Source organism: Theobroma umbraticum, unplaced genomic scaffold (genome assembly GCF_002168275.2).
Source record: "Theobroma umbraticum cultivar Fairchild unplaced genomic scaffold, ASM216827v3 scaffold_50.0, whole genome shotgun sequence".
NCBI classification, from domain to species: domain Eukaryota; kingdom Viridiplantae; phylum Streptophyta; class Magnoliopsida; order Malvales; family Malvaceae; genus Theobroma; species Theobroma umbraticum.
Genome location: NW_018397261.1, coordinates 5,405,059 through 5,425,089, shown reverse-complemented (window position 1 = coordinate 5,425,089; position 20,031 = coordinate 5,405,059). Strand labels below are relative to the sequence as shown.

The window sequence follows — 20,031 nt, the reverse complement described above, 5'->3', positions numbered from 1 at the left end:
ACTGTTATTGTGGATAATTTTTGGATAAAAACAAGATTTAAATAGTAATAATCGGTTTAATTTGGATCAAATTTTATTGTATTCAGTTAAGATATATATTAAATATATGTACATGGATACATATCGATGAATAAACTGAAAATTCAAAATTATTCAAATCGAAACGAATTGAATTTTATTTTTTTTTATAAAATAAAAATATTTATTTTATTTTTAAAATTTTGTAAATAAATTCAAAAATAAAAGTTTTGAAAATTTAAAAAACCCAATAACTAAATTGGTGGAATTTTAATTTGCATTCCAAATATTTAACTCATTAGATCGTGTATTATCCTTTACTTAAAAAGCAACGTCTGAATCCCTTTCCCCTAATTATAAAAACAAGAAATTGGTTGAATTTGATTTTAAAAAGTATGTCATTTGATTTTTAAAACCAGAATTTAATCGAAAACTTTTTCCAAAATTAAACCGATCAAATAGAATCTATGCATCCTTAAGCAATTTGATGATTTATGTGCAATAATAGGGTGTTCAATTTTTTCGTTTCATAAGTTAATAGGGTGTTCAACTAAGCAAATAAAATCGTTAATTTGAAAAAACAATGGATCCCAAATCTTGATTTAGGTCAAAATTTTGTTTCCTAAGTTGATTTTTGATTTGAAAAATTATATATTACTATGTTAACTAAGTATAAATTAAATTAAATTAAATTAATATGATTTGATTTGTGATATCAAACTCAACCGTTAACCTTAATAATAACATAATTTAATTTTTATGTAATTTAATCAATTGAATTGTTATCTTTTTATTTAGGATATTGTTAGATATACTTCTTAAACTCAAACTGATAAATCCAATTTAAATTGAGCAGAATTTTTATGAATTGTGTAACTGAAATGTGATACAATTTTTTTTTCTAACCGAAAACTGAAAAAGTAAAATATCGCCACCTTACAGGATTAAAAAACAAAAAAAAAAAAAGAAAGTGTAAATGCAAAATATGTACACTTCTCAAAAAAGCGCGGGCCGCTTTTGACTGATCTGTTAATGAGGCTCGCGAGTTCGCGGCATGCACGTTTTTTGAAAACTGAAAAAAAAAATAAAAGAAGAAAATAATAATAATGCATAGGAAACCAACCTAATGCAAAAAAACTGTTATCCTTCGTGTCAACCTTAAACGCACCATTCCCGCGAAACCTCACTCTCGTCATCCCAAAATAATTTCCCAGATTTTCTTCTCCTTCCTCGAATTTAGTTTTTCAAAAAAAAGAATTAAATTAATATTTTTGAAAATATCATCTCTTCTTTTTGTAATGGGACGATGATCATAAGTGTAATAGCGCGCTCTTCATCGCAATGCCCTGAATGAAAAACGACATGTCGACGGATAAAAATGAAAATCCAACGGCGACACAGACGACGACATCGTCATAATCGTCAATGACGAAGCTCCGTAAGATCCCTCCGATCCCTATTCAGCGGTCCCAACGGGAACCAGCTGAGAAATCAGAAGGTAGCAGAAGCAGCAGCGACGATGCGGATGAAGTTGATGACGACGAAGTCGTCTATCAAGAAGAAGAAGAAGAAGAAGAAGAAGATTTTGGTTCCGGTAGTTACGATGAGAACGTATTATTTAAACGAAGCATGCGAGGCGACAATGATTCGACGATAATTTTAGCGTCTGCTCTTGGATTAAACCACATTAGAACAAGATCCAATCCACTTCCGTCTCCTCTCAGGTTCTCTTCCTCTGCCGGAACGCCTTCCAATCTTGGAAATGTAGATAGTAACCTCGGAAGGGTCTCTAATAAGGAAAAGCTGATCTCTGGAATGGAAGCCTGCACTTCTCATCCCAACCATAGCGCCATTAATGATCAAGGTACCGATCACTTTCTTCTCGAAATATGTATGCATGTACGTATGAATAAAAATTGAAGAACTTTTCTAATTTTAATTTTACCTATTTGTTTTTGGGGTGAATTTTATTATTATTCTTTTAAACTCTCTTGAACAAGGTTAAGTTTGAATTCTTGTGGAATATAAGTACCTATGATGGAAGAAATCAAAGATAAGAAGTATGATTGAAGTATTTTAAGAAATGAATGAATAACTAATTTGGTTTTCTTGGTGATTGCTTGAGTGTTTGTAGAGGAAAAAGTTGCATGGAGCACTCAATCAAAATCACTAAGGGTTCCATCACCACTCAATCCGGGGTTAGAGGTAAATTGATTAGAGGGTTTTTTTGATGAATTAGACATTTTAGATGGCACTAATGTTACACAGACTTTTCTTTTTTTGGTTTTATTCTATTTTTGTTTATGGTGGAGTAATCTTTTTGCTTTTGCCAAGAAAATGCAGTCACCACGTTTCCAGGCTATAATGCGTGTTACCAGTGGGCGGAAGAAGAAAGCTCCTGATGTCAAGAGCTTCTCTCATGAGCTTAATTCCAAAGGAGTGCGGCCTTTTCCTCTTTGGAAGTCTCGTGCTCTCGGCCACGTAGAGGTTTTTTTTTTTTTTTTTATAATTATGGGAACAGGAATTTGAACCTTGTTCTTAAACCAGAGATTACTTGTTTTTTTTCATTGAAGTAGAACAAGTAAAAAGCAGTGCAAGTTATACCAGTTATTTAATAAGCAATTCTGGATTAAGTCCTCAACTAAGTTTTACAAAGATCTTTCTTCCTCTCAATGGCTTCAAACGCAATTTAAAAGCTTCTGTTTCAGTGCTTGTGAACTCTACTTTTAATTTTTTTTTGGCAGTTTCTTGCTTTTGGTTTATCTTATTGTTGAGCTATCTTACGTTCACAAATGTATTTAATGTATCTAATTTTCAGGAGGTTCAGGTGGCAATCAGGGTGAAGTTTGACAGATTGAAAGAGGAAGTGAACTCTGATTTGGCTGTTTTTGCTGGAGATTTGGTGGGGATGCTTGAAAAGACATCAGAGTCTCATCCTGAATGGAGAGAGAGTGTGGAGGATTTGCTCCTTGTAGCACGGCGTTGTGCAAAGATGCCGGCTTGTGAATTCTGGGTCAAATGTGAAGGCATTGTTCAGAATTTAGATGACAGACGACAAGAGCTATCAATGGGGATCCTCAAACAAGCACACACGCGGCTGCTTTTTATTCTTACCAGATGCACCCGGCTTGTGCAGTTCTATAAAGAGAGTGGTTATGTTGAAGATCATATTCTGGGGCTGCACAAACTTAGTGATCTTGGAGTTTATCCAGAACAGATGTGCCAATTTGCACAGCAGAATATTAGTGGTCAATTAAGTGGTGGGAAGGAAGTAAGTGAGAAACAGAGGAAGAAATCACAGAGGCAAGAGAAAAGCAGTTTAATGATGAGACAAGATCATTTTGATCAACATGTAAGTAATGCAAATGAAAATGCAGAGGTTGGCACTGCCACAAGTGGTGATTCAGCTGCAAGCAGCTATAAGATGTCATCCTGGAAGAAACTTCCATCTGGAGCTGCGAGAAATCGTAAAGGACATGATACTACTGATACAAATTCCAAAGATAGATCAGAACAATCTCAAGCTAAAGATGAAACTCCTAGAACTGAAACTCTGGAAACTCCATCAGTCTATCCTCCATCTTCTAGAACAAAAAAAACTTCTTGGCCTTTTTGGGGTGATCATCACAGTGTAGCATATGAAAATTCGATGATTTGTCGTATTTGTGAGGTTGAAATACCAGTCGTACATGTGGAAGAGCACTCTCGAATATGTACCATTGCTGATAGATGTGACTTGAAAGGCTTGACTGTAAATGAACGGCTGGAAAGAGTTGCAGAAGCCCTCGACAAAATTCTTGAATCATGGAGCCCAAAAAGCACACCCAAAAGTACAGACACTCCATGTGAAAGTTTTGAGGCTACAAGAGTTTCTACATCAAGTACACATGAAGATATTGATGACTTGTCACCAAACCATAGCAGTCATTCACGACGATGCTCCGAAGACATGCTTGATTGTGTTCCTGATGTTGATAATGCATTTGTTATGGATGACCTGAATGTTCTGCATCATGTATCATCTGAAACGCATTTAAATCTAGCCATACCTGATCTAGGCACATCATCAGGAGGAAGCTTGACACCACGATCACCATTGTTAACTCCAAGAACTAGCCAGATTGATTTGCTGTTGAGTGGACGGAGAAGAATAACAGAGCTTGAGAATCACCAGCAGGTCATCCTTGTCATAAGTTATATTTCTGTGTGCTTAAGCTTGTGTTGAATCAATATTCTGTAAATAAGTATTCAGCATGCCCTTGCTAATTTTATTTCCAACATGACCCCTATTGTTTGCTTCCTTGATTAATGTTGATTTATTTATTTATATGCAGTTTTGATTCTACATCATTATCACGATGGTCTGACTTACTGTTTAATTGTTTATTTGCTGTTGAGAAATGTCAGCTTTTCATTTTTGCTGCCTGCAGTGACTACCGTCAAGTTTTATTTTCCTTTTCAAATAACTAGTTACTGTGATATTCTGTTTTGCATCAATAAGCTTCTCAAACTAAGACATTCACATTCTTTACTATTATGTGATTTTGTATACAGAGACCTTATGACCATCACTTGCAATTGATTTGAGTGCTCCAGTTGCAAATTCTGATGTTGATTTTAGAATATCTTTTATCGTAAATTTACAGATACACAAGTTGCTAGATATTGCTCGTTCTGTTGCAAATGCAAATGATTGTGATTACAGTACATTAGAGTATATGCTTGAACGTCTGGATGAGCTAAAATATGCCATCCAAGATAGGAAGGCAGATGCCCTTGTTGTAGAAACTTTTGGAAGGCGTATAGAGAAACTGTTACAGTAAGTTAACTTCTATTCCAAGATTTATAGTCATATATTTGTTTCTTATTCAGTTTATTGATAGCTTCTAATCAGTAGAATTTATTGGCAAATCTAAAAGATGAACTTTTAGCCTATGTTTCCATTACCATTTCATTTGTTTAATAACATTTATATTGACTGGTTTTTATTCTGTAACCACCCATACGTTCTCTGATCTATATGATTTTTTTTAAATTATAGGGAAAAGTATGTGCACCTTTGTGGGCAGATAGAGGATGAAAAAATTGACACATCAAATCATATGGCTGATGAAGATAGCCCAGTAGATGATGATGCAGTTCGTAGTCTACGTGCAAGTCCTATCAATCCATGTGGTAAGGATCGAACATCTATAGAAGATTTTGAAATAATGAAGCCAATCAGCAGAGGAGCATTTGGGCGAGTTTTCCTTGCTAGAAAAAGAGCAACTGGAGACTTATTTGCTATAAAGGTCAGTGTGTATGTAAGCAGAAAATGGCTGATACTTACAGATGCATTTTTCATATAATTGTTTGTAGTAACTAAATGTTATTTCTACTTATACAGGTTTTAAAGAAGGCAGACATGATTCGTAAAAATGCAGTTGAAAGTATTTTGGCTGAGCGTAACATCCTAATTTCTGCCCGCAATCCTTTTGTGGTGAGCTTCAATGTTACAATTGTTTTAGTGTATGCAGTTTGTGTACATAACTTGCTGATATGAATACATCTGATCATTGAACAGGTCCGTTTTTTTTACTCCTTTACATGCAGAGAAAACCTTTACTTGGTCATGGAGTATTTAAATGGTGGAGATCTTTTCTCTTTGTTGCGAAATCTAGGCTGCTTAGATGAAGATATGGGGCGTGTATATATTGCAGAAGTTGTAAGGGCCACAATTATATCCTCCTTTTTATGAGATATGTGTATCTGTGTTGGCCTCAATAAAATTCTTACAATGGTACAAATAGTTTGTTTTATATTTCTCAGGTTCTTGCTTTGGAGTATTTGCATTCTTTAAATGTCATACATAGGGACCTGAAGCCAGACAACTTGTTGATTGGCCAAGATGGTCACGTCAAGGTCAATAGCTTTGATTTTATTTATCACAAAGACAAAATCATTGGTACATAAAGATAAGCTAGGCAATATTTTATTCTGCTTGCATTGTTGGAACCTCTTCTAATTTTTTGATGCTGCCATATGAGAAAGTTACTCATCACTTTCTCACAAAGCTCTATCCTTTCTGTTACAGTTGACAGATTTTGGGCTCTCAAAGGTTGGTCTTATCAACAGTACAGATGACTTATCTGGTCCATCACTTGGCAGTAGTCGATTTCTGGAAGATGATGAACCCAAAGAACAACCTTCACTAAAGGGAGAACAGCGTCAGAAGCATTCAGTTGTTGGCACCCCTGACTATTTAGCACCGGAGATACTTCTTGGCATGGGACATGGTCAGCCACTATATGCAAATCAGATAACACATTTATTATGAAGTTCAAAATTTCCTTCTTTTTTTCTTGGCTTGAGTATTTTAGTTCTTACAGTGTTTTGTCTGTAGGTGTAGCTGCTGATTGGTGGTCTGTAGGGGTCATTCTTTTTGAACTACTTGTAGGTCTTCCTCCATTCAATGCTGAAACCCCACAGGTAGGACATCCAAAACTTAAAATGATTTCGGATAATAGTTATTTATATGAATGAATTGGTCTTCCTGTTTTTGATCAGAACATGGCTTTTTTCTTTTTGGAAAGGAGTATTGAGGCATTTTCACATAATTCAAACCAGATTTGTCTGGTTCATTATATATCAATTTTAAGATGGATTGTTCCCTCCTCTCCCACCTTTTTTTTTACAGTGCTCAGAAATATTTTTTGTCTGGCTTAGTTTTTCACTGCTCGTTAGCTTCTATAAGTACAAATTCATTCATGTAACCTGAGCACTTGATGGGCATTGTTCATTCAGATAATAAACTAGCATTGGAAGCAAAGATACATATATGGATAATTGAGCAAACTGGCATGTTGAGATAAAAAATAGCTGGTGTGGCAACAAATTCTTGCTTTTAGCCTTTGGTTAAACAAACACCTAAAACATATTTAAAACACTAAATAAAATTTTCAAAAGGAAAATGAGTAACAAAGGATTTTGAAGCCATGCTATCATTGCCTCGCTTCTGTTTGAAAATTTTGAAGTTGTGATAGGGTCTAAATTTAAGTTAATTTGATTTCTCATAATGCTCATAGTATGAGGATGCTAAAATATTACCATACAATGTAAAACACTACTCCCAGACTCCAGACTATAGATCCACAAATTTGCATGGATTTTTTTTGCTCGATCAATGAGAAACTTTTATTAAGTATCAAAAGTTGATACAAACACTCGGCAAGGCAAGAGACATGAGGAGGTAGAAGCCCAAACACCGGTTCACCTTCCTAATGCACGCCCAAGGAAAAAGACATCAGCTTACAAACATCACCTGAAAACAAATTCGCATAGATACCTCTGATAGGTAAGAAGATTGGGAAATCCTGCAGATCATTTTCCAATGAATGGTTCTTTAAATAATTTTAAAACCCACCTTTAGACATTACATCCTCATAATTATAATATCCTGCAAAAATTGAATTTCTATGTTATCTTATCTGCCCTATAACCCTTGGATGTGATCGCAAGGATTTACTCCTAGGTTCAATATGTGGATATCTTTCAATTTAAATAGAATCCCCTGAACTTAGGATATTTTTCCATTTTTAATATTCTATCATTGATAAAGTGGTCATGGATTGACATTATTACTATTTTGTCTGGCTGAATACAGCTAATTTTTGACAACATAATGAATAGAAATATACCCTGGCCCAAGGTACCAGAGGAGATGTCGTATGAAGCATATGATCTGATTGACAAGTAAGATTTTCAAACAAATGTTTCTGCAATTTATGAATGTTGAACTTGGAATAATGTTCATGGTATCTGTCATCTATCATGAAGTTTGTTACGATGCCTTTTGCTGGAAAGAGAAAAGGGAATTCCGTCATTGTCCTATTGACAGTATGTATGGTCAAAATTCTGAGTGCATTAATTCCTCGAAGTAGGTTCAGTGTTACTAGAATCTTCGTTGCTTGATGGTGACAAAATAAGTGTTGGACTGGTAAAGAAAACTTCAATGTATGAGCATCTTTCAAAGAGCATGACCATAAACTGAGTGGAATGCATCTAGCTGGCCGTGCCTAGTTGGTGACTAAACTTTAGTTAAATGTATGACTGAATCCATATATAGCTGTTTTCTTGGCACTTTTTACTGGCCATAAACTTTCTTTTAGCATTCCATCTAGCATCACATCTGATGATATTCAACTAAATAGAAAAACAAGAAAGGCTTCATCCTTTCTTCAAAAGAAAATTTAAAAAAAGAAAAAGAAGAAAGAAAGAAAGGCTTCTCCTTATATGGCAGTATTATTTAATGACAACAGTATATGGCATCCTTTAGAACAGTATGGACACCAATGTTAGTTATAGTATTGACTTGGTTATAGAGGCCCTTCAACCCTGCTGTGGGTTGAGGAATTGTGGAAAAGATTTCCTTCCTTATGCTTAAAACCTGTTGTTTTACTCCCTTTCAGATTGTTAACAGAAAATCCAAGTGAAAGGCTAGGATCCGCAGGAGCCAAAGAGGTAATCACTTAATAGCTACTAGCAAAGGCTTCTATATATAGAATTCACAATAATATTAAAGCTCATTGATTATTTCTGACAGGTGAAGCAACATTCTTTCTTCAAGGATATTAACTGGGACACACTTGCAAGACAAAAGGTCTCCTATCTTAATTTCATCATCCTTTAAAACAGTAATTGAGTTGGACCAAAAGTAAAAACGATTTGAGATTTACATATTTGCAGCACTTAGTGAGGTTCTTTACTGGGATGCAGGCTATGTTCATACCATCAACTGAAGCACATGATACAAGTTACTTTATGAGCCGGTATATATGGAGCACAGAAGATGAACAAGTTCAAGGAAGTAGTGACTTTGATGACATGACTGACACTTGTAGTAGCGGTTCACTCAGCAACATACAGGATGAAGATGTATGTGTAAATTTAAGATTTTTTTATTATCTGCTTATATCTTTTCCACAAGGAGCTACACTGGATGGCACCATGATTTGATGATGTCCGTGCTACATAGAGCAAATCAAGGATGCAATATCTATGTTCCATATATTTGGTAATAAAAGGGTTTAGATTCAATAGTTGATAGGACATGAGTTGGCTGAAGGGATTTCAACAATGATCCTTTTTAGGTGGAAGAAAAATGCTCTTATCTATAAACAGTTTACATGGACTAAGTAACATTATTTGTGTTTAAAAGAGAGAAGACTGAATAAGTTTGAAGAGTTATGATTGCCATATCCATCATCTTAAGAATTGCCTAGATATGCTTATTTAATTGGAACCGATCACCTATGTGACCATTATCATTTTTCATTGTGAGAATTCTAACGCTCATGAAACAGGGGGATGAATGTGGCAGTTTGGCGGACTTCAGTGCCCCAACCCTCGCAGTGAAGTACTCATTTAGTAATTTCTCATTCAAGGTGAAAATGACTACTCCTGCTATTTATCTAGTTCCCTTATAACTTGGCAGATGGAAATGAAATAATTGTAAGTCATATTAGATTGATCCCTGCACATTCAAAAATGGGTTTATAAGACTTTGTTCTTTTGTCTTCAAGCATTATCGTATTGGTGCACGGAGTAATTCTATTTGATCCCTAGGGATTGAGGGAGAACAGTTGTCTTTGTGAAAAAAAGAAGACAGAAATTGTATATTAGTAATGCTGCAGTGTTTGTAGAATTCACTGGAGTTTTTATTTTCACAGAATTTGTCTCAGCTGGCTTCTATCAATTATGATCTGGTTGTAAAGAGCGCCAAAGAATCAGCAGAAGCCCCCAAACCGTCTGTGCCATGACCGCGAGTTAGCAAATGTGTATATCTGATTACATTATTTGTTCATCTGTTTTCTCATGTGTCAGTTTCACCTTTGACACAATCGCTTTCATCTATGAATCCTTGAGGAAGAAATTCTTCTGACCTGAGAAGTTCAAGACGAGGTTCATCCGGGGCTCCAACCGGAAACGGAGCCGACATCTTATTTTCAACTGAGAGGTCCCAGACGAGGTTCAATGTGGGCTCCAACCGGAAATGGAGCAGTTGATTTTTCTAACCAGCATACAGTACAAATGAATTGCCGAAGCCTGTGATATTACACCCAATTCTGCTCTCTCACTCTCCACCTTTTTGTTTCCCTAATGTTATGATCACCTTTATTATTATTTTTTATGTATATAATTTCCATGCTTTTTATTAGATAATTAATGAAATCTTCTTCACAAGCTTATATGCTGCTATTTCATTGTTATCTCCTTCCTCTGCATATCTTGTGTGTCTCTAACTTGACAGGTGGCTGGCTGTAAGAACATAACTCTTCACCAACATTAGAGGTCAGGTCAAGCAGCGAGGAGCTGCGAGCGGCAAAAAGAAGGGTTCAAAGTAAGTAGCCATTCTCGCTCAAATTACACATCGTGAAGCACTAATAAGTAAGTAAGCATTCATCACTTGACTTTAAGGGACATGACACCCAATTAAGCACCAAAACCAGCGCAGCAATGTGACTGATCAGCATTCCACTTGCCCTTTTGGCATTTTTAGGCTTCGTTTTTTGGGGAGCTTCCACCCCCACTAGCCAGAATTTATGGTGAACGGGTGTGGTCTGCGGTTGAATTCCCAAACGCCTCCTCATTTTACCTTCAAAAAGCCAGTAACCCGACCTCCTGTTTCAAATCGGCCCTTTACCCCCTTTGACTTTTAACTCCGTCAGTCTAGCCGTCCTTTGTTCATACCCCACCACCACGTCATCCAAAAAATGCCACGTTATGGGATCCCCCCGACCCTGTTCTAAGCAGGCTAAAGCCTAAATCGGCCTCAAGCCCATCTAATTTGGGCTATCAGCTCCCTTAAGCTATATGTCCTACCCACACTTAATGTGTTCATTTAATTTTTATTTATATGCACATTTAAATTTATAAAAATTATAAAATAGTAATTAAAGATTAATAATATAATTAAAATAAAATTATTAATTAAATGAATTGAATAATTATAAATAGAAGTATTTTTGAAAATCCCTTAAAATGAAATTTTTAAGAAAGTCCTACATGGTTATTTTCTTAAAATTTTTTAAGTTGTCTTTCAAAAAAAAAATTTCAAGTGAACATAATTATTTGCACAGGGTGGACTGATTCTAAGTAAATTGATCATTAAAAATAAGGAAAATATAATAAAAATAAAAAATTAATTTAGTGAATCAAATAATAAAATAAAATTATTTAAAAAATTCCCTAAATTGGAATATTTTTTAAAAAAATTACAAGCTACAATTCTCTTAAAATATTGTTACATAACTACGAACGTAAAAGGATTATTCCATAATTAAAAATGTGAATAATTTGCATGAGACATGAACATATTTATTTGTTGGCATCACATATTTTTTATTTTAACAATAATAGTATGAAAAAATCTAACCGATGATAGAACTTCAAGAAAATTGTGTATTTGAAAATTAAAACCTCCGTGTCTAGCTCCGAATTTGTCTCATATCTTTATTGCTGGTTTAATTAAATTATAAACTTAAAACAGAAAAAAAAAAGTCGAAACAAAGGCTAAGTTTTTTGTCAAAAAAGGTTATCCACCTGGCATTTACGGATGATGTGGAGGTCCTAACAAAGGTAACGATTAGATTAACAGAGTTAAAGGTCGAGGGGTTGAAGGGGTATTTTGAAACAAAGAGAGAGTAAATGGGGAGTTTTTGGAATAAAAACATTGAAAATCAAAAGGAAATATGCATAAAGAAATGCCAAATAAAGAAACTGAAGTGCCAAATAACGGCTAGACTATCTCTTAGGTTTTGTTATTATTATTATTATTATTATATGATTTTATGCTCAGCTTTGTTTTCTTTATCATTTCATTTTTGAGGGGATCCATTAGCTATTAATGTACAGTAAATTACTCATTAGTTTACCTTTGAGAGGTTTCTGTCAAGTTGATCTGTGTCAAGATTTAGAGGGACCATATTTGTACATTCCGTTGAAGGCTTTTTGGATCTTCAATCTTCATATTCCCCTTTGTTTTGTTTTTTATGTTGTAATAAAGCCAAAAGACACACGTTCGTTTTGGTACACTATGCAAATGGCTCAATCTCTCTGTTTAATTACCCATGTAAACTACTACATACTAAAGGAAGGCATTGGCCCAACGTGATTTTATAATAACACACCATTTTTATTCTTTATTAAATCATAATCAGATTCAGATATATCTTGATTGTAATTTTGTAATTTTTGATGTATTTAAGTATTTAGTTCATTAATTAGTATATGATTATTTTGTTTAAAGAATAAGATTCAAGTCTATTTTCTTTCAATTATAAAAAAAAAAACCTTGTAATTCTTGATGTTGCCCTAAACCAAGCACATAGTTAATATTCCTCTTTCCTAGTTTTTCACTGTACAACTTACATATGTTTGGTCTATTGCACTAATGAAAAATCAAGTCAGCCAAAGACTTTGTTCTTCATATTAGGTGTTATAACCAAACTTGCTTGTTTACTTTATTTTATATATATACACACACACATACATATATCCAAGTCTATTGGATCCATGAAACCAATTAATTTTAAAAAATTACTAGTTTTCCTCCACATAGGTCAATGAGCATTTGTAGCTTGTGACACTACAACTAATATTTTGTTTATACTTTTAGGTAGTACTGCTTAAGAGTGATGTGAGCTGTTGCTGAGTTTATATGTTAAAAATCACCTTGAATTTCTTAGGTCTGGAGTGCTGGTTTTCAACATCCCCAAATAGATATTACTTAACAACTAGGCCAATAGGCTTCTTGGATTGAGACATGCCAAGATTGTGATTTGTAATTTATTAATCATGATTTTCTTGAACTAAGAATCATTGGGTAGTAGAGTTCCCTTTTACATTTTCTTTTTGCTTTTGCCAATCTCCCCTTTATATATTAAAAGAAGCAACTACCCAAAACAAGTGGAATAATGAGTCTAAATATTAATATCTATCTACTTCAAGCTAGCTTGGCAATGATGATGATGGAGGCTTAGTTTGGTAGTGTACACATTGTCGACTTTATTATTATTATTATCAATGTATGTGATTATTGTAAGGATGAAACCGCATTGATTAATGACATCATTGATGATTTTCTAAGTAAAAGTCTCGTTAATTTGTAAGTAAGATTCAATGCCATTGTTAATTTCAGGATGAAGAATTTCTTGAATTATGATGGTGATGTTGATGATTTGTCCCATGGTGATTACAGCTTCATGATATTGATGAATATGTTTTCTATATATATATTCACTGAGAAAACTTTTAAACTAATTATATATATATATATATGTATAAAATCAAAGCAAGTCATATTAACAAAGTTTTGATAATTAATTTTATCCAGTTTGTCTTTTTGTCATTTGTCTTTAAATTACTGGCTTTAAGTTTGAATTAAACCCAAACGATGTTCAATGAATTAGACTATCATGTCAGTATGGCAGGCAGAGAAGAGAGTGGTAACTCAAGGAACTATTTGGACAAGATAGTGGGAAAATGTATTGATTTTCTTTGTTTGGATGCTAATATGTAAGTATCAGTCGACCTAAGGTGGTCAAGAGACAATGTCAAATGTGGGACACTCTTTTGACCGTGATCAGTATAGGCAAAGCTCAGGCATGGACAACCAGTGAAGTCTCCAACCAATTTTTGCTCTTGAAGATGAAGGAAAATTTCGAGTCATCAACAACATTTAGGTCAAGTAATTGCAGCCACCCCACCTAACAAAGTTTAGTCTTTTCTTCTCAACTCCTTAAATACATCCTCTTATTAAAGAGTAAAAACCTACGGAAACACTTAGCTTCATTTTGCAAAAGAAAGGGGATATACTATTTATACAAGTTTTATTTTCCAACAACCAAAAAGATGTTTACATAGCAGATAGCACTATAAAGTTTCTTTACAGAAGATGCTATACATATATATACGTGTATGCCCTCGTCATGCTTCAACCACACAGCTCAAGGGGGGGGGAGTGGGGTGACCATTTGGTAGCACATCTCTTTCTATTCTATAATGCAAATTAGAAATCCCCATTAGCCCAATTGCAAGGGCACATCATCAAACATCCCCGGAAAAAAACAAGGGTTGAGAGTGCAGATTATCCTTACTTTCTTTTGGCAAAGTGACAGCTCACCAACTTAGTCTGAATCGCAATTATCTTTTCCATCGAGGCAGTGGTCGGCTGAAAAGTTATCTATTTGGATCTCAAGAACGTGGGAGAAAAAGGAAAAAAAAAGGAAAATTGGGAGTACCATTTACTTGCATATACTTCTTGAGCATCATGACTCTTTTTTTTCCTTTTTTTCCCCTTGTTCTTCTAAGATCCTAACTGGAGATAAATAATTTAACTGGAAATTAAGCTTAAAAAGTCCATTCACAAGACCTAATGGCCCCATTTTTTAAACTTTTTTGACCTTTTTTTTTTTTTTACATGAGTGCACAGAAGCACTCCTATTAGGTGCATGCTAGTACTTGCCACCCATGTCAAGGCAATTCATGTCAATTTCACTGAAGCCACCAATTCCAAAGCTCTGATGAAGATCATCTCCAATGTTTGGGTAGTCCAACAACCATGACAAAGAGTTTTCCTCCGATGATGAAGAAAACCCAAGTTCACTGTATTCTTCCCTGGAATCTGGGCCAGGGAAATTCCAGGACAAGTCATTGAGAAATGACTCCGACCATATCAAGTTCATCAAGGGGTCATCATCACTGCCAGACTCTGACGATGACCTCGATTCTTCGGTCGAGGAATTCTCGATTGGAGTGCTAGATTCATCAGTCGAAGGAAAGACATGGCCAGAATTTTTCGGCAACTCTAGTTGATTAGGATCAAGATTTGGCCGGCCATTTTCTTGGCAAGTTGCATCCTGTGGGGTGGCTGCAGGTTTCTGCAGAGGCTCATGCGTAACAGGATCAATCCCCATCTTAATAAGCTTTTTCTTGATATGTGTGTTCCAGTGATTCTTGATCTCGTTATCAGTTCTTCCGGGCAATCTTGCCGCAATTTTGGACCATCTAAAGAAAATGAAAACGTAAACTTCACGTTAACAATAAAAAATGGCAGTTCCATTCCAAACTGTATACTTCTAAGACCTAAGCATTATTTATGTGAATTGTTTTTAATACATTTCCTTGTACCCATCATCCAATTTCTTATGATTTTTCTTTCTATAACTACTAAGCATAGAACTGCATTATTTTAAACCAAGACACCCAGAGAAATTAAAATAGCAGTGAAAATGAATTACAAAGTCACCTCTTACAGTTCAATCGCAATTCCTACGAGTATCTTCAATCAGACTTTTGATTTGGTTTCATTTGAGTTAAATTGGATGATATCAAGTTATCAGCCACTTCTATTTTGAAACGTTTCTTATCATTCCAGTAGAGGGGGAAAGAAAAGGACCATACAGAGGAAGAAAATGGAAAGCTTTTTCTCAGAAATGAAGTTTTTATTTTATTTAATTTATTCCCTCTGCATGCATTTATTTGCCACATTTCAGTAGAGGCTGCAGTGCCAAAATCCAATCATTAGATATAAGACCCCACTAAGAATTAGTATTACTAATAGGAAGTCAAGGTTGAAATAACTCAACCTCCCGTAAAAGCTATGTAAATGTAAAGTTGATGTCTTCAAGAATTATCAAAACCAATATGGAAAAAAAACATAGTAAATGCTGCAGATGAACATACAACTAGCTAGTATACAGTAATGATCGCTAGAAAAATGTTAAAAGAGGAAATTTTTTGTAACCTATTGCCAAGACGGGCATGCAGATCAATAACAAGCTGCTCTTCATCTTCATTAAGGAGTCCTCTCTTCAAGTCCGGCCGGAGGTAATTCGTCCAGCGGAGTCGACAACTCTTGCCGCAGCGGCGGAGGCCGGCGAGCTTGGGGACGGCACGCCAGCAACATTGGCCGTGAGTGAGAATAAAATTGACCAATTTTTTGTCCTCCTCGGCTGTCCAAGGCCCCTTCTTCACGCCCAGCTTGTCGCAACAAGGCTGCCTACCCATCACTTTGAGCTTAGTACTAGTAGCGGTTGTTACACCAATTTAAACACGGACAATGCCAAAAGCCCCACTCACTCACCCACCTATATATAGTAGTCATTTCAGTTTCTTTTGGGTAAATCATATATTGATTCCGGAGGTGTCAGCAGCCCTCACGTTTTTCTTGTGCGCGTGTGGGGCACTCCCCTACGATTTGTTGGCAATCAAGGCCCAATAAATTACCCCATTGCAACCTTTCTTCGGATTTTGATAAATGAGAATATTGACACCTTTTGGTAGGTCCTCTAGGAAAGTCAGAAACAATAGGTTAACAACAACATTATGTTCATTACCTTTCTTTTTTTGTCAATTTTTTACATTGAACTGGAAAACTTTGTACAAGTCTTAAAATCTAATGGAAATTCTAAACGTTTTAAACTAATTGATAGAATAGGGATAAGCACATAATGTTTGATCTATATTCGGAAATGTCTTGCTTTAGATTTTCTTGTGGAAAATGGGGATCCATGGAGGAGCAAGATGGGGCAGGAAAGCTCATAATATAAGGTCAAAAAAAAAAAGGTAAGTTAGGCCGCTTCATTTACTTGTATGCTTTAAACAAATATTATGTTGAACATTAGTTTTAAGAATACTTTGATAACCATGTGAATCAGTGGTCAAAAGGCCTTTGTTCCAATCTTTTTATTGTGCATACATTAATGGATTAATTAAAAGTTATCCTTTTAAGTATTAGTTTAAGTTTATAATATTTTTCTACTAAATGGTAATAAAAAAAATTAAACTATTTGGATCAATAATTTTATAATAAACATCATTAATACTAACTAATAATCATAACAAAAACAACATATATGCAATACAATAAATTCGAAAACAAAATCATACTACTTGCATTGTGATCACAACAAGAAAATGAGGGTTCCCATCTCTTTCTTTCTAGTATCATGTACCATTTAAATGTTCATTTTGATTATTAATTTATGATAAATTATTTTTTTAAAAAAACATAAAAGGAAAAATCACAAATAAGTGGGAGTAATAGATTGGCGCGTGAAAATCACGCGTGTAGTCGGTGGGAATTGTGTGGGAAGGATTGTAGCATGTTTGGACCCACCATGAGTTAATGAAAGAAGCCTGGGACCTAAACATGATATGTTCCCGTGTGTTTGGCTCCACTTGATGTGTGGGGCCCGGAATTGTATGCTGCCCAATTTATTATTTATTAGTGACCCAATGTTTACAATATTTACAACTAAGCATTATCAGTTTTCCCCTTTCTTTTTTTTATATATTACTAGCACTTTTCCCTCCAACAGTTCCAAACTCTTCTATTTTCTCCCTTATCTCTCTTACTTCAGCATATCATCACCTATTTCGTCAGCACCGCTCCTCCTTTCAAACCTTTGCCACAAGATTTTCCTTTTTTTTTTCTTTTTTTTTTCCCAGAAAAATTTTACATACATAATTTACTTTATACACTTCTATAACTATAAATGAAAATTGTCCGTAGACAGACGTGGTAATATATCTATGAATTTTATTATAATTTAAAATAAAACTTCAATTATATAATTAATCTCTATATTTTGTTAAAATGATAAATATAATCTATGTATAATAATTTATAAAAATTAAATTTTTATGTTTTTTGAAATTAATAATATCAATCTAATGATTGTATTATTCTTAAATGCCACATTAACAATTCAATGTCAAGTTATCAAATTAAATACCACGTCAGTATAGTCAACAACTATATCTAGATAATAAAATAAAATTTAATATCGTTAATTATTAAATTGATATTGTCAATTTTGAAATATATAAAAATTTAAATTTTTTATAAATTATTATATGAGAATTAATTTCACCATTTTAATAGAGTATATGAAATTAATTATATAATTTGATCAAAATAAAATTACAATGCTTTTTTAGTCTCATTTTCTTGGCTTTCTTTTTTTGGTATTTTTACTCAATTTCCCCTGTTTTTTCCTAGTTTCTCGTTGAATTTATTTCCATGTTTTTAGGAATTTAAAATAAAAATATAATATTACAGATGCATGATTTGATTGATTATAATTACTCATGTTTGTATTAGTTGACATTTGCTTGTACCATAAAGTCGATTAACATTGAGGTTAATGGTACGGTTTTGGTTAATATAGATACTATTAGACATCATTGTTGACGTATTAATGCAAGCTCAAGTAAAGGGTCTTTTTTTCTATAATTTTAATTTTTTTAATTCGTTATTTTTTACGTGGGATATCATCTCACACATTTTGTGATATTCAAAGCATTAAAAATCAATACTATAATAATCTTATGGCACACCTTATTCTTCAATCATTATATATAATGGACATAATATCTAAAAAATCTCATAAACTATTTAAAAGAATTATAATAATTTTTTAAATTTTTATTATATTTAATCAAATTTTATATTTTTATTTTGAATCAAATAAGTTATTATATTTTTATTTTGAATCAAATAAGTTCTTGATAATTAATGATTGACTCAATCAAAATATCATTTATTATTTTATACTGCATGGTATGCTAACACATCATAAATAATAAATATATGATATTTTGACATATCATAATTATGATGACATGGCAATTAACTTGACATAATAACATGATTATACGATATTTATCAATATCATGTTAATACCATATAAATATAAAATAATAAATAATATTTTAAGTAATGATAATTAATTAATAATTAATTATAAAAATTTATTTGAATTAAAATAAAAACATAAAGATTTTAATTGAATATAATAAAAAATAAAAATTTATTTAATTTTTTAAAATAATTTAAGTGCTTTTTTAAGCATTATACATATATAATTCTATTGACTACTTTAACTCCACTTCTACAGCTTGTAAAACCTGCCTTGCCTATCCTTATACGAATCCACGGAATTTCTTTCCGTGCTTTCTCTATTTGGAGTCTTTGGTATTCAATTACTAGTTTACTATGATCTCTCCTTCAACCCTCAAGTACCAATACTACTTTATATAATTACTTTCCCTCAAGCCAAGTACTGCTCTCGATATTTTGATGTTATTCTCGAAATAACAAGTATTACTAATAAATTTTATAAATATTATTATTTTAAGGACTTTTTCGAACATTATTTTTTTATTTCAAATTCTCTCCCTTCACCTCTATGTTTTCGTGTCACCATAAACCATGCTTAGAAATTATGGCACGCAATTAAACATATGTTTCTAATTTTACTAAAGTTTTCTATTGGAATCGTTTAACTCATGTGCATGCTAATTGTCCAATTTCCTTTTCGACTCTCTTTCATCAACTAACTTATTAGTCTATATGTACCTAAAATTTAATTCGATGACAAGTGGGGGTATTCTTTAATATGAAGAGAGCTGAATTGTAATACCATTTTTCTTCAAAATTATACTTTGATAAAAAAATTAATTAATTGGTCTAATTAAAGGGTAATAATCATACTCTTTGACTACGTACACAATTAGGACGAATCATTAGACCATTGGTGATGTAATTTATTGCTGGGTTTCAGGTTGAGAGATTATTTTTCTGGTGGTTGTTGTAGTTGACTCCCAATCTGGTGGATTTTATGTATTGAGTTTTTGAAAGCTTAGATGCATGATTGATGTTGTAGTGACTTGTTTGTATGTCTCACTTATGAGACCCTAATTGAACATTTGTATCCTCACAGTGAATCAATGAAATATATATATATATATATATATTAAAAAAAAAAACCTGGGGCTTGTCCTTGGGTGCACCCCTTCCCTTGTAGGAGGTGGGCAGTCCTAAAGCCAAGCGAATATTAATAATGGTGGCAGGCCATAATTAAAGCAAAGACTGATTAATTACGCAAAAAATGAAACAAAGAAATCCAACACAGTTGGTTGAAAGGTCCACCTGAAAGGATTTGATTGAATACATTCTGGCTTTCAGCT

The 20,031-nt window shown here is 33.6% G+C and overlaps 2 protein-coding genes across 2 annotated transcripts; one reads left to right on the top strand and one right to left on the bottom strand.

The window, feature by feature from the left end:
* The first annotated feature begins 1,378 nt into the window (after positions 1–1,378).
* Positions 1,379–10,224, top strand: IRE (AGC (cAMP-dependent, cGMP-dependent and protein kinase C) kinase family protein). Its single transcript, XM_021431421.2, has 17 exons — positions 1,379–1,882; positions 2,153–2,223; positions 2,362–2,505; positions 2,837–4,195; positions 4,665–4,837; positions 5,060–5,309; positions 5,405–5,497; positions 5,582–5,722; positions 5,827–5,919; positions 6,092–6,293; positions 6,401–6,486; positions 7,661–7,749; positions 8,466–8,517; positions 8,600–8,656; positions 8,773–8,931; positions 9,360–9,440; positions 9,726–10,224. Exons 1-17 carry the CDS (start codon positions 1,444–1,446, stop codon positions 9,813–9,815), a joined length of 3,579 nt encoding a protein of 1,192 aa, XP_021287096.2. The 5' UTR covers positions 1,379–1,443; the 3' UTR covers positions 9,816–10,224.
* Positions 10,225–13,874: 3,650 nt separating this feature from the next.
* On the bottom strand, positions 13,875–16,124 carry LOC110418494 (MYB-like transcription factor ODO1). Its single transcript, XM_021431237.2, has 2 exons — positions 15,803–16,124; positions 13,875–15,063 (listed from the first exon to the last, which is right to left on the bottom strand). Exons 1-2 carry the CDS (start codon positions 16,063–16,065, stop codon positions 14,511–14,513), a joined length of 816 nt encoding a protein of 271 aa, XP_021286912.1. The 5' UTR covers positions 16,066–16,124; the 3' UTR covers positions 13,875–14,510.
* Between the last annotated feature and the right edge of the window lie 3,907 nt (positions 16,125–20,031).

Coding starts and splice junctions, on each gene's coding strand:
- IRE (XM_021431421.2), top strand. CDS start 1,444: ATGACGAAGCTCCGTAAGATCCCTCCGATCCCTATTCAGCGGTCCCAA. Junction 5,723..5,826: donor GTGTATATATTGCAGAAGTT/GTAAGGGCCACA, acceptor TATATTTCTCAG/GTTCTTGCTTTGGAGTATTT. Junction 9,441..9,725: donor TTAGTAATTTCTCATTCAAG/GTGAAAATGACT, acceptor TTATTTTCACAG/AATTTGTCTCAGCTGGCTTC.
- LOC110418494 (XM_021431237.2), bottom strand. CDS start 16,065: ATGGGTAGGCAGCCTTGTTGCGACAAGCTGGGCGTGAAGAAGGGGCCT. Junction 15,064..15,802: donor CATGCCCGTCTTGGCAATAG/GTTACAAAAAAT, acceptor CATTTTCTTTAG/ATGGTCCAAAATTGCGGCAA.